General features: G+C 41.6%; 1 protein-coding gene across 1 annotated transcript in view; it reads left to right on the top strand.

Moving 5' to 3' along the window:
- Positions 1-18,918, top strand: part of LOC144762518 (uncharacterized) — a 709,614-nt gene that overhangs the window by 402,845 nt on the left and 287,851 nt on the right. Inside the window, exons 32-33 of the mRNA XM_078647742.1 lie at positions 8,769-8,918; positions 13,009-13,062. Coding sequence (XP_078503868.1) covers positions 8,769-8,918; positions 13,009-13,062 — 204 coding nt within the window. The remainder of the gene's footprint in view (positions 1-8,768; positions 8,919-13,008; positions 13,063-18,918) is intronic.

Below are 18,918 nucleotides of genomic sequence, written 5' to 3'. Positions count from 1 at the left end.
GTCGTCCTTCACAAAATTAAAAAAACACCTAAAAGTCCTCTTCCCCAACCACTCCCTCCCGAATGGATATTCGCACACTAAATGCAAATTCCTGCTCGCCGTTGCTCCCAGACATTGTATCACTAAGACCTACCTCCTCCTTGCTTTTTGCCCCTACCTGCTCCCCCCACCAAAACGTTCAACCCAAGACAACGTGCACTCATTGAGGTTATCCCAGGACTCATGTACTACCTCAATGCTGCTCAGCACACTTGGACTTCCGAATCCAATATGTAGAATACTGCTCTATTGTATGACTCTTGCACAAAAACTGTTGTGAAACGCTCCAATACCCTCGGGTCAGGCCAGCGCTATATAAAACTCCTTAATAAAAATGAATAATAAATAAATAAAGTACGTTCAGAAAATGCATTGGGCCATTCCCAACTAAACAATTCAGCTTCTTTCTTCAAATAATGTTTAAAAATAGTTGTTTGGGTTCCTTCAACTCAAGTAGCTTCACCTGCCAATTGATGAAATTGAGTCACGTTAGTGAATACATCTATTCCACCTTGTTGAATTTCGACAAAGCTTCCACAACAGAATATTCCAAATCCGAAAGTTCAAAGATCTTAAATGAAAGTAGGAAGGCATCATATGTCTCCTAATAAACATTCAAAGTTCTTGCAATAGGAGTAGCTGAAAACAGCATCATGCTATATGCTGCCTGACTACACAGTAGGCACAATGAACACCTACATCCTGTTATGAATGTGACACTCCATTTTACCTCAGCCAGGTTTTCAGTCCAGTTAGTGATTTTGATGTTATATTTCATGTAGCAGTTCTGTTTTATTATGTGTTTTATATATTTCAACACATACAGTCACCTACAACCGTAGGCCAGTGAGAAAAGATGCGAAAAAAAGAAAAATACCTATCCCTGTGTCCTAACTCCACACATGCAAGCCATTCCTCTCTCAAGCCTCATGGGCTGTTGTGTCTATCGCTATGAGAGTTGGCTTCCCTTTCCCAATCTCTTGCCGTATCTCATTCTCGCACCTCTATTTCGCACTATGGGCCCGATGTAGGTAATTCAGATTTACTGACTCTTAAATACCGAATCATACCGATTCGGTATTTAAGAGTCGGTAAATCTGAAGCAGGCAGATGTAGGTAAAAAATTACCGAATCTGTACGAGTCGGTATTTACCGAATCGGTAAATACCGAATCGCTATTTCCCATTGATTCCTATGGGCCTTGCAGCCCATAGGAATCAATGGGAAATACCGAATCGGTATTTACCGATTCGGTAAATACCGAATCCTGCAAGGGTGCAGGGGGTGTCACTTTGACACCCTCTAGCACCCCAAGTACAGGCATGTGTGCCATGTGGCACACATACATGCCCTAAGGGCATGTCTGTGTGTCACATGGCACAGGTGTACATGCACAGATGTGCATGTACACCTGTATTCGGTATTTTATCACCCAATAGGATTGGGTGGTAAAATACCGAATTCTGAAGGCCTGTAGCACTGTAAACAGTGCTACCTACATCTGGAATTTACCGAATCGGTAAAATTACAGATTCGGTATTTTACAGAATCGGTAAATTTACCGATTCGGTAAATTTACCGATTGTGCAAAATATTGGCCCCTACATCTCAATCACCAAATACCAGTCGGTAACGGACAAATTCGGCCGTTACCGACCGGTATTTGGTGACCTACATCGGGCCCTAAGTGTCATATATCAAACTCTTTGATATTTTGGAAAAGTCAGCTACCTGAATTCATCAGACAGACCTCCTTTGTTTGTTGTGTACTAATGACATAATCATGGTTTATGCCCAGCTCATACAGTTTTTCTTTCTCTGCATGCCCTTAGAGCAGTGGTTCCCAATCTGTGCGCAGCGGTACCCTGGTGCGTCGTCAAAACCCGCCAGGGGCACCGCGCACCTTGCACACAGTTTGGGAATCACTGAGCAGTGAAAGACATGCCTCTCTTCCGAGGACCATGTTTGTGCGGTCCTCTTTTTATTTCTATGACCGCAAGCTGTTGCACAAGCTTACGGTCATTCCAAACTGAAGAAGTGTTAGAGGCAAGCTGGGCTCGATGCAGTACATGTGACTGCACTAAAAGTCACAGCACAGCATTTAAGGGAACTAGGCTGAAAGTTTCTTTCACAGATGATGGACGATATCTGTGGTGTGGTAGAGCAACGTGGGATATTGCTGTGGCAGTCAGCGTAGCACTGTCATAAGTTTGGTTGTTAGACAGGAACAAACAAGTTAAGTGAGAGCACGATATTCTTAATCAAAGAGATATCAAGTAGTTGGTGAGAATAGTGTTATTTACCTCTCAGGCTTGTAAACATATAACAGCCATGAAAACAAATATTGAAAACGTGAATTTTCCTACTTTCAAGTGAAATGAAGGCAGGTATAAACCGAGAACTGCTTTGAAACAGTTGTTTCAAGAGCAGAGGCAGAATTGGCAAGTAGCACTTATTGAGCAATGTATCAGGTTTGGCACACCCTACCAGCACAAGGATACTGCCATTGGAGATGCTACAAGAGGTAAATTGTCAAATATATGTGGGTTGGGGACAGTATGAGTAAGTTATAATACCTTCATTGGCATCATTCCAATTATTTTCAGGCAGACAAATGGAAGTACTCCTGAAGCCTGCTTACACCCCCCACCCTAAAAAATTTTTTAACATAGTGGGGCGCCTGGCCGACGGCTAATAGGTCAAGGGAGCCCTGGGTTGAAAAAGTTTGGGAACCACTGCCTTAGAGGACTGCAGGGGGTCAGCTTGGAATGTGAAGAGAATATTAGGCAAGGTATCAATTTTTAAGGCAGCTATTCTGCTCATCCACAAGAGGGTATATTGTTGCTAAGCATTAGGATCTTGGGCCATATGTATCAAAAAGAGTTATGCGATTCTCAAATAGCAATTTTTAGCGAATCGCAATTAGAGAATCGCAAAATGCAATTTATGTAGGATTTGCTAAACATTTTGCGAATCCTACATATTCCTTATTTGCGAATTGCAAATTGAGATTCACAATTAAGGAATACCTTCCAATTCATTCCTATTGGCTGGGAGACCCATAGGAATGAATGGGAAGACATTCTCAATTTGCAATTTTCCAATTAGAGAAACGCAAATTGAGAATGCAATTTCAAGGGTGCAAGGGTGCCAAAAGGACACCCTGTTGCACCCCTGAAATATGCATGTGTGCACATTTTGCACACATACATGCCCTTAGACATATGGCACTTTAAAAAAAATTTAAAAGTGCTTTTTTAAAGAAAATCCCAAATTATCACCAACTTGAAGTTGGTGGTAATTTGCAATTCCTTAAAACCAAATAGCATATTGCTGGTGCTTCCAGAATAATTGCATTTAAGGAATCGCAATTTGCGATTCCTTAATTGCATTTGCAAAATAGAGAATCGCTAATTAAGAAGTTCTCTATTTTGCGATGGCCTTTTGGGATGATACATCCCAAAAGGCTTTTTCCAATTCGCAACCGGGCCGAGTCTGAGAATCTGCCCATTTGCAAACGGGAAAAAGGCTTGATACATATGGCCCCTTGTCAGATATTCTTTAGTCGGTTTTGTAATTGATGACGGAATTTCAAATAACAAATTGGATATCTGTATAAATAGATAGGGGATGCTTTGACACACGCAGGCAATGTGAAATTTGTTTCTCAATAATGCCTGTAAATTAGGGGGAGTGCAAGATTTAAGTCTTCTGTAAATTTAGCTCAAAACCTGACCCAGCTCTGAAATTTTCCATCTCATTAAGCAATGCCACAAGAGAAACCCAGGGTTGAACAGAGCCTCTATTACGTGGTCTTTATAAAGACGATGAGTGTGTTCATCTTGCCCTATTTTAATCTGTGTAATTTCTTTGTTCACGCTGATACAGCCATCGGCTCCATATCCCATGCAACGAGTAAAGTTGAAAGTGATGTCTTTGCCTTGTTCTCCCCCTGTTCTTGAGGGGAGAAGAAACCACCTCCTTGACTCTCACCCTTGCCCTAGAAACTACATAGCCACTGAAATTCTACCTGCAAATTCTCTTCCTAAAGTGTTTGAACTTCTCCTAGGTAGGGCCAATAAATGCTATTAAATGCTTTATTAGCGTCAATAGAAAATAGTAGTGCCATGTTAGATTTGGCATCTTTTTGAGTGTTTCCCCTGAGTTTTTGCTTTCTGACCTCCCAGTTTTGACTCTGTTTTTGCTGGATTAGTGTCTCTGCGCACTTTCTAACTGCTGTTCAGTGTTAAAGTGCAAGTGCTCCTGTTGTAAATTGTGTTATAGATTGGTGTTTCCATGATTGGCATATTTGTTTTACTCGTCAGTCCCTAGTAAAGTGCACTGAGTGTGCCAGGGTCTATAAATCAAATGCTGCTAGTGGGCTGCAGCAGTGGATTGTGCCACCCACACAAGCAGACGGTATATGTAACTCTGGCCTGACATTTCAGAGCCTGTGTATAGTCTGGGACTGCCATGTCGATTTAGCAAGTGTACCGTCTTGGTAGGCCCTAACCTTCCCTTTTCTTACATGTCAGTCACCCCTAAGGTAAGCCCAAGGTACCCCTGTGGGCAGGGTGCAGTGTATGTGAAAGGTAGGACATACCCTGGTGTGTGTGGCATGTCCTGATAGTGAATTGCTACCAATTTAGTTTTTCACTATTGCAAGGCTACCTGCTCCTATAGGACAGAATGGGGAGTTTGTTTATAACAGCTTATAAACATAACTGGCCCTGGGAACTAGGTAGAAAAATAAAGTTGAGTATGCCTGAACTCAGAATTTAAAGATGCATCTTTCAGTGAAGGTGATTTTTACATTCTGTGTTTGTAAATGCCACTTTTCGAAAGTAGGTATTTTCTTGCTCAGCCATCCAGTAGGCCTCTGCTGGGGTTGTGGATTGACTGTCTAAGTTTTGGATGACAGGGGCTGGGGAGGAGCCATGGCTCCAGACAGTCTAGGTGGGTCAGGAAATGGCTGAATAGACCTGGGCTGCATTTAGAGTAGGGGGAGATTTACTTTCACTTGAAAGGGCCTGGTCTGCCTCTGACAATGCCGTCTCCACCTCCTGCCAGGATGCCACACCAGAGAGGGCAGAACTTGTTCTGGCTGGGCACAGACACTCTCTGCCTGAGAGGACAAAGGATTTTGGGCTATAAAAAGTGGGGCCCAAACGCCTAAACTTTAGAACTCTTTTGGACCAAGACTACCAAGAGTAGCTGGAGAAGCTGTGAGGAAGAACTACCACTTTGCTGTGTGCTTTGCCGTGTTGGCCTGCAGTGGCTGCTTCTGTCTTGGGTAGTGAAAGGACTGGAATTCAACTTTCTGCAATTTCTTTTCTTTGAGTATATCCAAGGGCTTGAGGTAGAGCTTGCCCCCTGTTCAGAAGTCTCAGGAACAACAAAGACTTCAAGTTCTTCTGCCCTCAGCACTGGGGACTGTGTGTTTTGTGCTGCAACAGAAGAAAATGCAACCTGACGCCGTCAACGATGCTGCTGCCGCCTACGTGTCCTGAAGGCACCCCAGAGGGCACAGCCACACCGTGACCCTGGTCTCACCAACGACGCTTGTTGACGCAGTCACAGAGCCGCTGCTAGCACCTCAACCCGTGGGCACCGCACTCCGCATCGCATTGCTTCATGACCCCACCCTGGTATTCCCGACGCCGCCGCTCCACGCTGAAATCAATGCCACTGCCTTCACTGTGGTTCAAGGGCACCGCTCATAAACTTACAGGACGCACCGCCCTCATCCCACACTGCAGGCTTGGCCTACCGATGCCAGCACCATTGGCTCCAGTTCGTCAGCCAACGACAGCGCTTCAGCAATGACGACGACACTGCTTATACCGTGACCTCCCAGCCCTGCAACAAGCACCGCATTACTTCGCACTGCGACCCTGGTCTCAGCAAAGACACCATCTGACAGTGCCATTGAGTCGCTGCTCGCACTGCGACCTGAGGGCATCGCACGCCGCATTGCTGCACTTCGCACCCCAGCACCCAACGCCCGTTGACGCCAGTGTTCCTGACTTCAACCGAGAGGAGTTCGATCTGCAACATGTGTGACTTCAAGGGCCCGACGACTCCTACATAAATCTCAGGAACAAACAGCGTGCTTTTGGATGCTCAACGAGAGGTCACCAACGCCCTGCATTTCTAAAGGTACTGTTTTGCGGGTCTTACCGACCGTAGCTGACCCTCGATGCCGCGGTCAGCCAGAACTGTTTGGATTAGTTTGTTCACGCCACCGTGATAGCCCCGGGCGGAGCTATCGACTTCAAGGAACTGTATTTCAAGGTTATTTAGATAACAGAAGATTTCTAAGTACTGTTTTGTGGATTTTTATCGTTTTTGGTCTTGCCCTAAGTATATAAAAATATTGGATATTTTTCTAAACTGGTGTGGTGTCCTTTTGTAGTGCTTACACTGTATTACTGTTGGGTATGTGCAAATGCTTTACACACTGCCTCTAAGCCTAGCCTGACTGCTTGTAACAAGTTACCAAGGGGGTCAGCAGGGGTTATTTTAGGAGTGTAACTGCCTTATCCTGACTAGGAAGACGGGGCGATTTGGACAAAGGTACCTACCTCTGCCAACTAGAGACACCCATTTCTAAAAGGCCAGTTTTTGTCTTCTCTCCATGTTGTCAATTAGATGTAAACCCTCTTTGTCATTCTGCTACATCTCCTGTCTTGTGAAATGCCTGCCTGGTCAGAGCCTACCAAGCCTGGTATTATAGGGTTGACTCAAGTTGCTAGGATACTCACAAAGAGCTTTGTGTCTACATTAATTAATGAGACAGGCCTGAATAAACCACATTGCATGGGTCTTTGCCCACAATTCCTGTCTCTATCATAGTATCCATGAAGCGACCGGGGCAAGAGGCCTGCAGAACACTTTGTAGAATTAGGAGGGGTATCCATCTGGACCTGCTGCAAGTCTTGTGTCAGTCTGACTATAGCGTACACATTGCCTTCTAAAGATATAGGCTCATTCAGAATCTCTGCCTGTTGCCATGTAAATTGTGTTACTTTAGCCTCCTGTAAGTATCCCTCTATGTTTAATCTGCCTTCTGCTTCTCTGTACACCTGATAAAACTCATCGAACCCTTGAGCTATCTCCATACATGCTGTCATTGTCTCTCTACTTTTTCATTTGATTTCTATGATTTTTTCCCTCTATGTAGTATTTTTGCATAGAGTGTCATATTACATACTCTGCTCTATCCATATCCAAACTGTAACCTCTCCTTTGTCATTGTCATGTGCCAACTGGGTGAGGAAATTCTGCAGCATACTTTTTGATGTATTACATTCCTTAGAATACTATTACATAGCCTTCAGGAGTTTGAAGGGGGCTTCCCTCTAAGGTGCATTTCAAGTATGATCAGTACATTCTCCGAGAGTGATATTACTCCCATGTCCACCCCCAGATCAAATAACACCTTGTGCAATGTCTAGAAAAGTAGTAAATAGTGATATTACTGGCCACATTTATTCAGTGCACATTATCAAGAAGGGGGTTTAGGGGTGGTTGCAATCATGGTATATTTTAAATTAAATTTTGCAAACCCAATAGTGGTCACTATATATTGGATAATATATAAAGTTTTATTTTATTTTTATTTCTGCATTTTTGTATGCTGTAACTCAACCCTCGAGTATGAGAGAACAATTAAAATGCAGATATTTATACAGTGATGACTGAGGAAAACAATAACATTCAAAAGCATGGCATAAAATGTATATCATTAATAAAAAGTGATAACACTGATCACTGTTTGTCATGACTGTAATAGCTCCAGCTAGCCCATTCCTCTATGTGATGTTAAGCAGGCACACCCATAAACGTTCACGGATAGCATCTCCCTAGTATGGGGTGCTCATACTGCCTTCTTCTGGGATCACACTGTAGCACAGAGTTCTTAGGGTTACCAAATTAATATCATACTCTGAGTGGTAGGAAGCTTGCAACTTATCAAATGTGTTTAATTATGGAAATGCATGAGAAAGCCACACATCGGTCTGGATCAAGACACGCCCATTCATTGAAAAATAAATTGTCAATTGGTCCTGTGCAGTAGTGGCTGGTGCTGTGGAAGAGTGGTAGGGCAGGGTGGAGAACACAATAAATAAAATAAAGTAAAAATGTACCTGCAGCCGGCCACGTTGCACTCTTCTACTCCCCTTCTCCCAGGCACAGGCTCCCAGACACCACTGTGGCCAATCCTGATGCTGCTTTCATGTCATAAGAGCAGTGTCAGGATTGGCCTGGGCACTGAGGATTTGCGCTCCCAGGGAGACTGGTGGGCCTGCACCTGCTGTCTCCAACCCAGCAACACAGTTGGGTTGGAGGGAGCTTCAGTGCGCATGAATGTTTTGCTGGCATGAGACGGTCGGTCAAACCATCATGCGCACTGAAGGCAGTGCACTACCACTCCTCCTGCACCTGTCATCCCCCATGGCCTCACCCCCAAAGACTCTGCAGGAAAGGAAAACTAAAACGTGTTTATTATTGTTTTATTTTTCCTTTCCTGACGTTTTGAGGCAATTGGCAGGGGAGTGATGCTCATCCACAATAGCGGAGGAGCCGCGGCTTGTCCTGTTGTATTTCAAATTAGTGTAACAATTAACCTCTTAGACCAGCCTCTTGCTTCTGTCCCTTATGAGTATTTTACCTGTCAATCACCGCACTGCTTTGTGCTAAAAGTTCACTTTTTTGTTTGTTCACAGGTTACTTTTGGCAAAGATCATTTGCAGAGGTGCCTCACCACCCTTGGATGTGACATAATGGCAAGAGAGCGCAGCAATTTTGAAACATACTCCATGTTTTATGAGAATGTGCTGCAGCAAGAACATCAGTTGCTGTATCAGAAGGAGCAGGTAATTGTGCCATCTTCACTTAAGCCAATAGACTGGAAGGGAATGAATACTAAGCACGTAGAGATTCTTAACCTTCTAACAGTAAGATCAAATGTGTTAAGGCAAGTAATGACTAGACTTCCCTCACACCTCCCCATCCACAATCTAGTAGCTTGTGCTTTGGCTCTTATGAAACAGGATAGTAAGTTGTTAATATTTTACAGAGATGAGGATCAAGTGCCCAATTTCCCAAACGACCGGTGTCTCAGTCACCTATGTCAAAAGTCCAGAATGTGAAGTGAATGGATAACAGTCTACTCTCTGGTCCTTTCCAGGAAGACTAGTGCACATTGCTGGCCAGTGTGAGAAACCATGTTGTGTTCATTCGGTCCTCTCTGTAATGTGGTGATAAGATGTTTCCATGTCTTTGCCGATGAAATAACTTTTATGGGGAGCATGAAACAATAGGAAAGTAAAAAAGTGAGTGCATTGTCTTTTCATATGTGTACCTTTAAAACTTAGTTTGAAAATGTGTTGAATTAACTGCTGAGCATTGTCTTTATGGGTGAAAGGAAAGGCCTAATTAACACTCCCCTAGAAGAGCATACCACCTTGTTTCAAAGATAATGTTGGGTAGGAAGAAGATTAATAAAACATTTTTGTGGGATGCAAATGCCTTAATATGCTTGCCCCCTGACTGATAATGAAACAAGAAACTTTGAGGGCCATTGTAGCATCATATACCACTTCTAAAACTTCATTAATTTTGAAACTGAAGTGTAACCCTGTCCTTCAAGCTCTACCATTTCTGAATAAAATAAATCCACACCTCATGCACAAATGTAGCACACTGTGAACACACTGAAAAACATTGGAGCTCATTGATGGTACAGTTTCTTGACAATAAGTATAGAAGGTTAGCTTCCCCTTCCACTAAAATCCCCCACTCCACCACCTGATACATGGGAACAGTTTATGGAAGGACTATGCTTTTAGCAGACTGGATGTGACCTTGAAAAAGGTCTAAATGATGGGTCCACTGTGTCACTCTCCAACTTCAGTAACTACTGTACTTGGTGTAACATTGTTACATCCATACACCTTCCTATTTTTCTCTAACTCCTACTTCCCTTTAACTTCCCAGTTCATTTGATTTACAATTCCAATCCTAGAGTATTCTAGTCTGTATCCAAGTTTATAATTCTATCCACTGCCACCTGCATTCCATAATGTCAATTCCATTATCTCTCTTCCAGTATTTCTGTATATGTCTTTTTGTTTCATTCACCCACAGTTTATGTTCCCATGTGGTGACCCCATCAGTCAGGAGACAGCCCAGCCAAGTTTCCCAGATCCAGCTCAGGTTTTTCTTTCCCTTTTTATACTCCCTTTTAGACTACAAATACAGGACTGCAAAGACAGAAACCTAAATTGAATCTGCTGGTCACAACTGAGAATATTTTAGAATTTGCAAAACAGCATCTAACCATTATGAGGAACCATCAACACATTATTCCGGCATATTGGAAAAATCCCTAGGAATTGAATAAGGCTAAAGGCACCAGGACGGTCATATGTGAACATTTCATGCAGGACAGACCTCATATAAAATCTTATATTAACAGCTAAGGCTACCCAAAATAACTTTGTGGTAACATGGGTGACTCACTTCATACAGGACAATGGATCCTGACTGTGTCATTTCGAGTAATTATCTTTACAAATCGTAAACTATAGTATATTAATCCAATGTGTACTATCAAGAAATATCAAGATAGTTGGACAAAGTTGTTTCTGTTATCCTAACAAAATCACTTTGTATAGTATGGTAGTAGTAAATAAATAGTTATTCTTGGTGCAGAATGTCTAACCAATATAGTTTTGCATAGCTATTAAATGCAGTAAGTATTCAGTGCTCCAGATGGCAACAAAGAGGTGTGCAAGTCAAAACAACATACAATTGTTTATACAGTAAAGTACAGGACATCAATAATTGCTTTGTGCAGCAGGGCTCCAACCGGGACACGCAGACAGTTAGCAGATTAAATCAGTCCATGGTCTCTCTGCACATGTTGATGCTTCAACCCTTCCACGAGAAATATTCCTAAATCTTGCTATAAAACCCTCGATGAGCTTTATAAACTCACGCTTACTTCCAACTATCATCATCAAATTGGCGGGTTATCAACAAAACAAAGGGCAATTTTCAAGTTGCTGATCCTGATCTTTATACCCATTAATGATCCATCTCCTAACTGATTATCTCAAACGCTTACTAGATAAGGGTTGTACCCCTACCTTAGTCAATCCAACTCTAACCTTCTCATCTTGGCCAAACCTTTACAGCAGCTTCATGACTCAGCTCTTTCAAGCTCATTTGTCTCTACCTCTAGAATCACCTCTTTGCTGTAACTCCTCTCTTCTTATATCAGAATTGCACTAAGGTCTACATATGCTTGAAAGTCCACACATATAATTCTCTTCTATGGACTCTCTTCCTCTTATACCCTACAAAGCAAACATGAATGTAAACTGTTTAACATGTTTACTGTAAGTATGGCAGGAGTGAATAGTATCTCTAATATGCATTTTGCGCACTATCATCTATCTGTTACCACCCAAACTGTTTATGACTTGATGTACAGTATTCTGTGTGTAGCATTTATTGTCACTCTTCACCTATTCAAAATGGCAGGGCTACTTAATTACAGTCAATCCATGGGATGGAACCTGCCAGTACCGCTTAGGTGCCAATGCAGGATTTAGACAGAGATTAACAACTTTTTCCTAAACTACATTTGTAGCATATTTAGTGACAATCCTTGTTCACTAATAAATTATATTTTGGGTAAATATTTCATTGTGCACATGTTGTTCTTTTAAACTTACAGTGATATGACTTTTATCGCTTTGCAGCCATTGAGAAACGGATACTGCAGCCTATACAGGGAGATAGTCGCTTGAATCCTGTCACTTTTGAAACTGGTTAATTCCATATTTAGTATGCCTCACTTTTGCATATTATGCACCCAGGCCTTGTAGTCTCCAAGCAGATATTGATAGGTAGCTTAGCTAATGTAAATGTAGGCTTTTTCTACAAGTAAAAAATAGTTTACTTTGACATGTGTTGGCTGCAGCATTTGATGACAGCAGTTGAGGCCACCAATGGCAGTTCAGAAGCCATTCTTTTAGAGTCACCCATCATGTGGTGTGAAGAGACACCACAGCCAACGTTTCACACCTGATTTTTATGCAACTGCTCCAAGTTGATCCATGTTACTGTGACTTTACCAAAGAATCAGATATGACAATTAGATTTAACCACTGTTATCCTTATTATAGAACAGGGCATATCCACTACAAGATGTTTGGCAACCTGCTGGTGTTCAGAGTCAAATATGCCAATTCATCCAATCAGGCACAAGCACAGTGACCAATTAAAAAAAATACTTCCCTACAAGCACTATCGTCAGATCTTTTGTTTGGAAATATAACAAACATCCTTGCTAGCTTGAATGAAAGGGGACTTCCTTGGAGCAGAAGACCCGATTCATGTCAAGCTATGGCAATGACCGCATACAACAGAGATTAACTATTTGCTCTTAAATTGCTCTTAAGCAGGCCGACCGCATGTGCCCACGTGTGTGCCCACTGCTGCATATTGACTGTGCATTATTCTTGGCTTTGCAGATTGTTTTGTTCTGACTTGGGCACTAACTGCAAAATTTCGGTGGGCTAAACTGTTTATGTATTCTGGGCAACCACCAATTCTAGGAGGCTGTTAAAATGCAGCCCAAGTTTAAGGATAAGCAGCTAAAGTAGGTTAAGGAGCATAGTAAAAAATGCTTCCCTAAATGATTACAATAAGAGATTCATAAAAAGAGCTGCAGAGCAAACATGGGTATACGTTACATGTTTAAGGGATCTAACAATTGAATTAAAATTACAAGGAACTGTGCAAGATTAAATGTTCCAGATACCAAATATTATGCATTTCTACAGCTGCCAAACATAGTTTCTCTTAATTTATTTTTTATGTACTGCTTTTGCAATAAATATTAACTGAGAATTTCTCAACTGCAATTTTCTGATAATGCACTTTTGATTGTAGGAACTGCAAGTAATTAAAAGTGGTCAGGAGCAGGTTGATTCAATCACTATTCAGGTTTGTTTTTGAAAATAATCTTTATTTTTTAATCTCCTGTGCTTTAGTTGTGCTGGCATTTACTGATGTTAAACCACCCATTGTCTTCCAGTTGACGCCACATACAACTGCTCTCAATGTCTTTTTAAAATTTGATAGCACAAAATACTACTAGATAATACATTGCAACATCACTCCAAGATGAATGATAAAACCATTTAAAACTACTGCAACCATAAACAGCTATACCTTTTGGTAATATCACGTGAAACATGATATTGCCTGGAAACCTCATATCATACTGTTGTGTATTAGTGCTAGCAACAATTCTGTTTGCTTTTACTGCATCTGAAAATAACATCGGGCCTATTCATACAGGTAAACGTACACATGTGTAAAATGTACTCCTTCACTTTATGTAGAGTTACGTCTCCACCCCTGAATTCAGGTGTAAGTTAATATTAGTAGCTTTTCACATGTTGGCACAGATCTTCACCAACAGGGCGGAGATCTCCCTATGGTAAAGCATAGGGAAAAGTAAGAAAAAGCTTATTAAACATAAAAAAAACAAATTGCTAAATTATTTTTATGTTTCGTATTAATGTAAATGATTTACATATATTTATTTAAAATTTAGACCAAAATAAAAAACTTATACTGAACTATTAACTTACTTTTGAATTAAATATTTAATTAATTTAACAATATAAAATTAAATTCAAATAATTTTTTTAATATATAGTGAAAATGAAGTAAAATAAAATGTTTAGATTGATCATGCAATAAAATTTACTGATAATTAAATATAGAAATAATTTCCTTTCATAATGTATTTTAATAAATATGTTACATTCAATTTTCAATAAAAAAGGTATTAAAATGTCTTATATTTTTTATATTTATCTACATATATATATATATATATATATATATATATATATATATATATATAAATATATATATATATATATATATAAATATTTTTTTTAACTTCTTTTACTATATATATATATATATATATATATATATATATATATATATATATTACCTACTGGCGGTCGCCAGTAGGTAGTTATAGTTAGGATCGTTTTCCATAGGAAATCTGCAACATTCTATTGGGAATAACTTTGGCGTTGATGGACGGAATTGGCTGCATTTCTCCAAGAAAATGGCCAGCTCCGCTCCGCTCCTTCCCTGATAGTTTGGGGGGGGATTCGTCAAGCGGGGGCCGAGATAAAAGGGGGGCCCAAAACGTGTTTTCCCCATGTTAATTTCCATAGGGCGGTTGGACTCACTTTTAGCCCGAACGGCTGAATGGATTTCCACCAAACTTGGCAAAATTGTAGGGACTGGTAGCCCGATGTGCCTTTGTTATGTCTCAAGATATGTGCTCCAGTGGATTTTGAGTAATTTAGGTTCAAAAAATATATATATCTATATGGGCGCCCCGGTACACGCACCGGGGCGCGCTCCAGCGCGCTACGCGAGTTCGCGAGTGGAAAGCTGATTGGCTCTCGGGTGTCTGTCAACATTCCAAACAGTCCGGAGCGGCCGCCATCTTGTGTCTCGGTAGGATCGAGACACAAGAGGTCGCAAAAACAAAGGGGGAAATGACCAAAAGGGGGCAGGGTAGACCCCCCCTGACCCCCTAGGTTTGATGTGGGGGCCAGGGGGGACTGATGTCAACAGTGATGTCATCAGTGATGTAATTTGAGATGTCATCAGTGATGTCACTGACCATGTCATGAATGATGTAATATGTGACATCATCAGCAGTGGATTGCGGGTGCGCGAAATATAGTTAGTACAACTAACAATATAGGAGCAATTTCAATGGTTTTGTATGAGTGAAATGTCCAGATAACTATAACACCCCTAAAACTTATAGTTTTTTGAGTGAATTTCAAAGGTTTTTTAAATGCTAATTCCTAACTATATAAGGCCTGAAACCTATGGGTTTTTCAGTGAATATATATATACACAAAACCAAAGGTGCCTGGGGTAGAGGGGGAGTCAGCAACAGGTACGTATCGCAAATACCAGCATGCCACGAGATTTGGCCACGCCCACGGAGGCGGAGCACTAAGTCTCAAGTGTCTGGAATGGTTGTGCCGCTCATTTCACGAAGCCATCGCCTCTGAAGAAGTGAATCTACACGAAACGCGTCAGGCGGCTTGGACATCATTCCTGTGCTGGCGAACCCTTTAACCTTGCTGTTCCCTCCAAATGAAGATTGTTTGGCGATACTTATCTGTTGTGGACTCCCTCTACCCCAGGCACCTTTGATTTTGGATTTATGGCGGCCCCGCCTGAGCCGCGGAGGGAGGACCGGTGCTTCACGGCACCCCTGTGGTGACGCCAACCGGCGCCACTGTTTAAGGAACAGGTGCCTTATTGTTTGGAGATACTCTGAGACAGCGAGAAAAAGATCAGCTGCACCCCCCCACTGTGGTTTTATGTTAACACTATGTGAATGAAGTGGCAACGATAGCTCACTTGAGAAAGAATGGGACACTGCAAATACCAGCATGCCACGAGATTTGGCCACGCCCATGGAGGGGGAGCACTAAGTCTCAAGTGTCTGAAATGGTCGTGCCGCTCATTTCACGAAGCCATCGCCTCTGAAGAAGTGAATCTACACGAAACGAGTCAGGCGGCTTGGACATCATTCCTGTACTGGCGAACCCTTTAACCTTGCTGTTCCCTCCAAATAAAGATTGTTTGGCGATACTTACCTGTTGTGGACTCCCTCTACCCAGGCACCTTTGGTTTTGGATATATATATATATATATATATGTATATATCACCATCTAGCACACTCATCTAGAACAGTGTTTGGACCCCAGCTATTCAGCTACTCTCCCTCTACTATGACAGCGGCTTCCTTTCTCCGGGAACTTACTTAGCTACTGTCAACTAACCACTGCAGTAATTGTAAGTTCTAGCAGCCATGCGTGTAATTGGGCAAGGCTGCACCTACACTTAGAAGGGATTGCACGACCGTTCACATAGGCCTGGTTCTTTATTGGGCACTAGTTCAGCTCACGTAGTAATTTAGGCAGGTCATGGCATAACATATGATTGTCATTTCATCTGCTATCGTAGGAAGAAGGGGCCTCACAGTATTAGACCTAGAGCGGCAGTCGATGGTAACAAGTGCCTAGCATTCCGGCTAATTTAATCAAAAATCATATGTATTGAGAAAATATATATATATTTTTTTTAAAATACACTACTTTTGAGTGCCATCTCTAAACTCAATTGTAGTGAAATATAGTTTGCAATTTATTGTAATTTGTTTTCTATTTTTATAATTGTTTCTCAAACAAACTGCATTGTCATTGAGTACAGCCATACATCACTCCTTTATGTCTATGGCTGACTTTTTGGTTGCTATGGCAACCAAGGGAGAATCTACATGTATATATTTCGAAGCTATACAGCAAAGTGTGTAATGCAGTGACCAAGGCGGTTGTACCGCCGAAACTCGTCTGACCTTGCTACTGGAATAAAAAGCTACCTGGGCCACGAAGAATCACGGTGTCGGTGCCTGTTTTGTATACGCTGTCATGATGGTGAAATATTGCAGATCCGCCAGGATCTTGACACCGACCCTCCTCGTTCAGGAGCTCTGAGTATACGAACACATTGGTAACAGTTTGGAGGAACAGGAAAACTCAGAGCCCCCCGGCAGCAGACAAACAAAAGAATTGGACTACAATCCCAACCTCAGAGGCCCCTTGGAAGTGGAGAGTAACTGATTGATGTGTGAGCTGGAGGGCGATCGCAGCATCTGGTAAGCTCCTCTGAGCGGACTGTCTGAGTGGGAGTAATCGTAGAGTGGTGGCTGCTGGGAGAGGTAGTCCCGTGAAGGATAATACGGGCAGTGAGTGACACAGAGGGCACACAATATTCCGCTGCAATGGCTGAGGACTGGGTCAGAGAGCGTGAAGAGGCAGCTCTCGATATATTCAACGATGAGGATAATGGATTGGAGCAAGTGGGAAATGTGCAATGGGGAATGGATAAAGAACCAACAAATAACAGTACTAAGCTAAATGAACTAGAGAAGCTACGTAAAAACGAAGTGGCGAAGTGGTGGGAATGTAAGTCCTTACAGAGGTACCTGGACATGGGTTGGATCCCGAGAGGCCTACGCATACTTGTAGCCCCGTCATATGAAAATCTGGATCCAGAAATGCTAAAAGACTGGCCAGCTAGCGTGGAATCGTCTAGGAGAATGCTTCAGATACTTATAAAATATGCTGACAGCGTTCGCAATAAAATGTTAAGTAGAATCGAAGAAGTAATGAAAGAGCTAGAAAAATGCGACAATCAAGAAGAAATCGCCACAAAAATGAATGAAATGAAACTAAGACTAAAAAAAATGAGGAATCCATCAAAGAAAGAAAAGCAACAAAATTTCAGAGAGATAAAAACGATTATACCCAGGGCAAAATATACACATTTTCAAAGAAATTCGACAACATAAGGAAACAACAATTATCAGCCCAAGCAGGAAGTTACTCTAAAACGAGTGCAGACCCGAGCGCCTCTGAATTAAGCTCGGAGGTGGAATCAGAAGTAGAAACAACAGATCCACTAGCACACAAACGAAATCCACCAACAGTAGTACAAGAACTGGATTTTTTACGTTTAGAAAGGCGAATGAACCTACGCCCTCGAACTCAGCGCCAAAACACCGACAAAGTACAAATAGGCAAAAAAGAAAAAACAGATGTTGGGGAAAACAAAACTCAAAAAACAAACAGACAACCATACAGAAGAAACAAACGCAGATAAATAACCACAAAGACTTTGAAAATACAGTTATAAACCTTACTTCCATGGCGTTAACAGGTATAGAAAAACAAACACTTGCCCTGGGTCTCTCATTTTGTGAAAAAACTAATTTTGAAAATGTACAAGCGCGAATAGACTTGTTTCAATTTGTGCGAAAACTGAAACTCAAAAAATATTTCTTCAATCTGAATAGTAGAAAGGACAGGAATGACACCATAGATGAGGAAAACTCAGTGGAGTTAACCAGATCAGATGAAAGACTACTGAATAACCTGATACAAATGCAACAAGAGAGCTAGGAGTATCACGAGGGAGGGTCCAGTGTGACAGAATTAAACGTAGGAAGCAAAACACGCTCTCCATTCAAACCTAAATCTACGTTCACCCCGCTTATGCACAAGGATGGCATTGATATCTTTGCGGAAAATGTCATTAGAGATTTGAAAACTCTGGCGACTGAAAACAGCAAAGAATTTGCTAAAACACACAATGCAAATAGAACCACCTACAACAATACCATAGAGAAAATCAAAAAACACCAGGATATCGTGGTCAGATGGTCCGACAAGGGGGGAAACATTGTCCTATGGCCCCTTAAAGATTACAATGTGGAAGCACAGACACAACTTGGGGATAGAGAATGCTACAGTCGCATAGCCCCAACCTGCCTAGTAGGCATTAAAGAAAAATACCATAAGACACTCTATGAATGGAGAAGAAATGGTCTGATTTCAAGAACAGAACTAGAATACCTGAAAACAGACTACCCGGTGACCCCCAACTATACCCGATCCCCAAAATCCACTAATCACCCACCCACCAGGAAGACCGATAATTGAAGCAATCGGTGGATTGTTTGAAAGCACTTCCCATTTTATTGACTTTTTTTCTACAACCACTAGTCTGTGAATTACCTTCCCACCTGAAAGACACTGGGGATTTCCTTACCAAAATCTATGACATAACCTGGCAAGAAGATTTTGTTCTTATGACATTGGATGTCAATGCATTGTACACGAGCATTAGACACGTGGATGGACTAAATGCTCTTAAACATTTTCTAGGAAAAAGAC

This window comes from Lissotriton helveticus, chromosome 6 (assembly GCF_964261635.1).
Source record: "Lissotriton helveticus chromosome 6, aLisHel1.1, whole genome shotgun sequence".
NCBI lineage: Eukaryota > Metazoa > Chordata > Amphibia > Caudata > Salamandridae > Lissotriton > Lissotriton helveticus.
The sequence above is the reverse complement of the archived record's forward strand: the minus strand, read 5'-3'. Positions and strand labels throughout refer to the sequence as shown.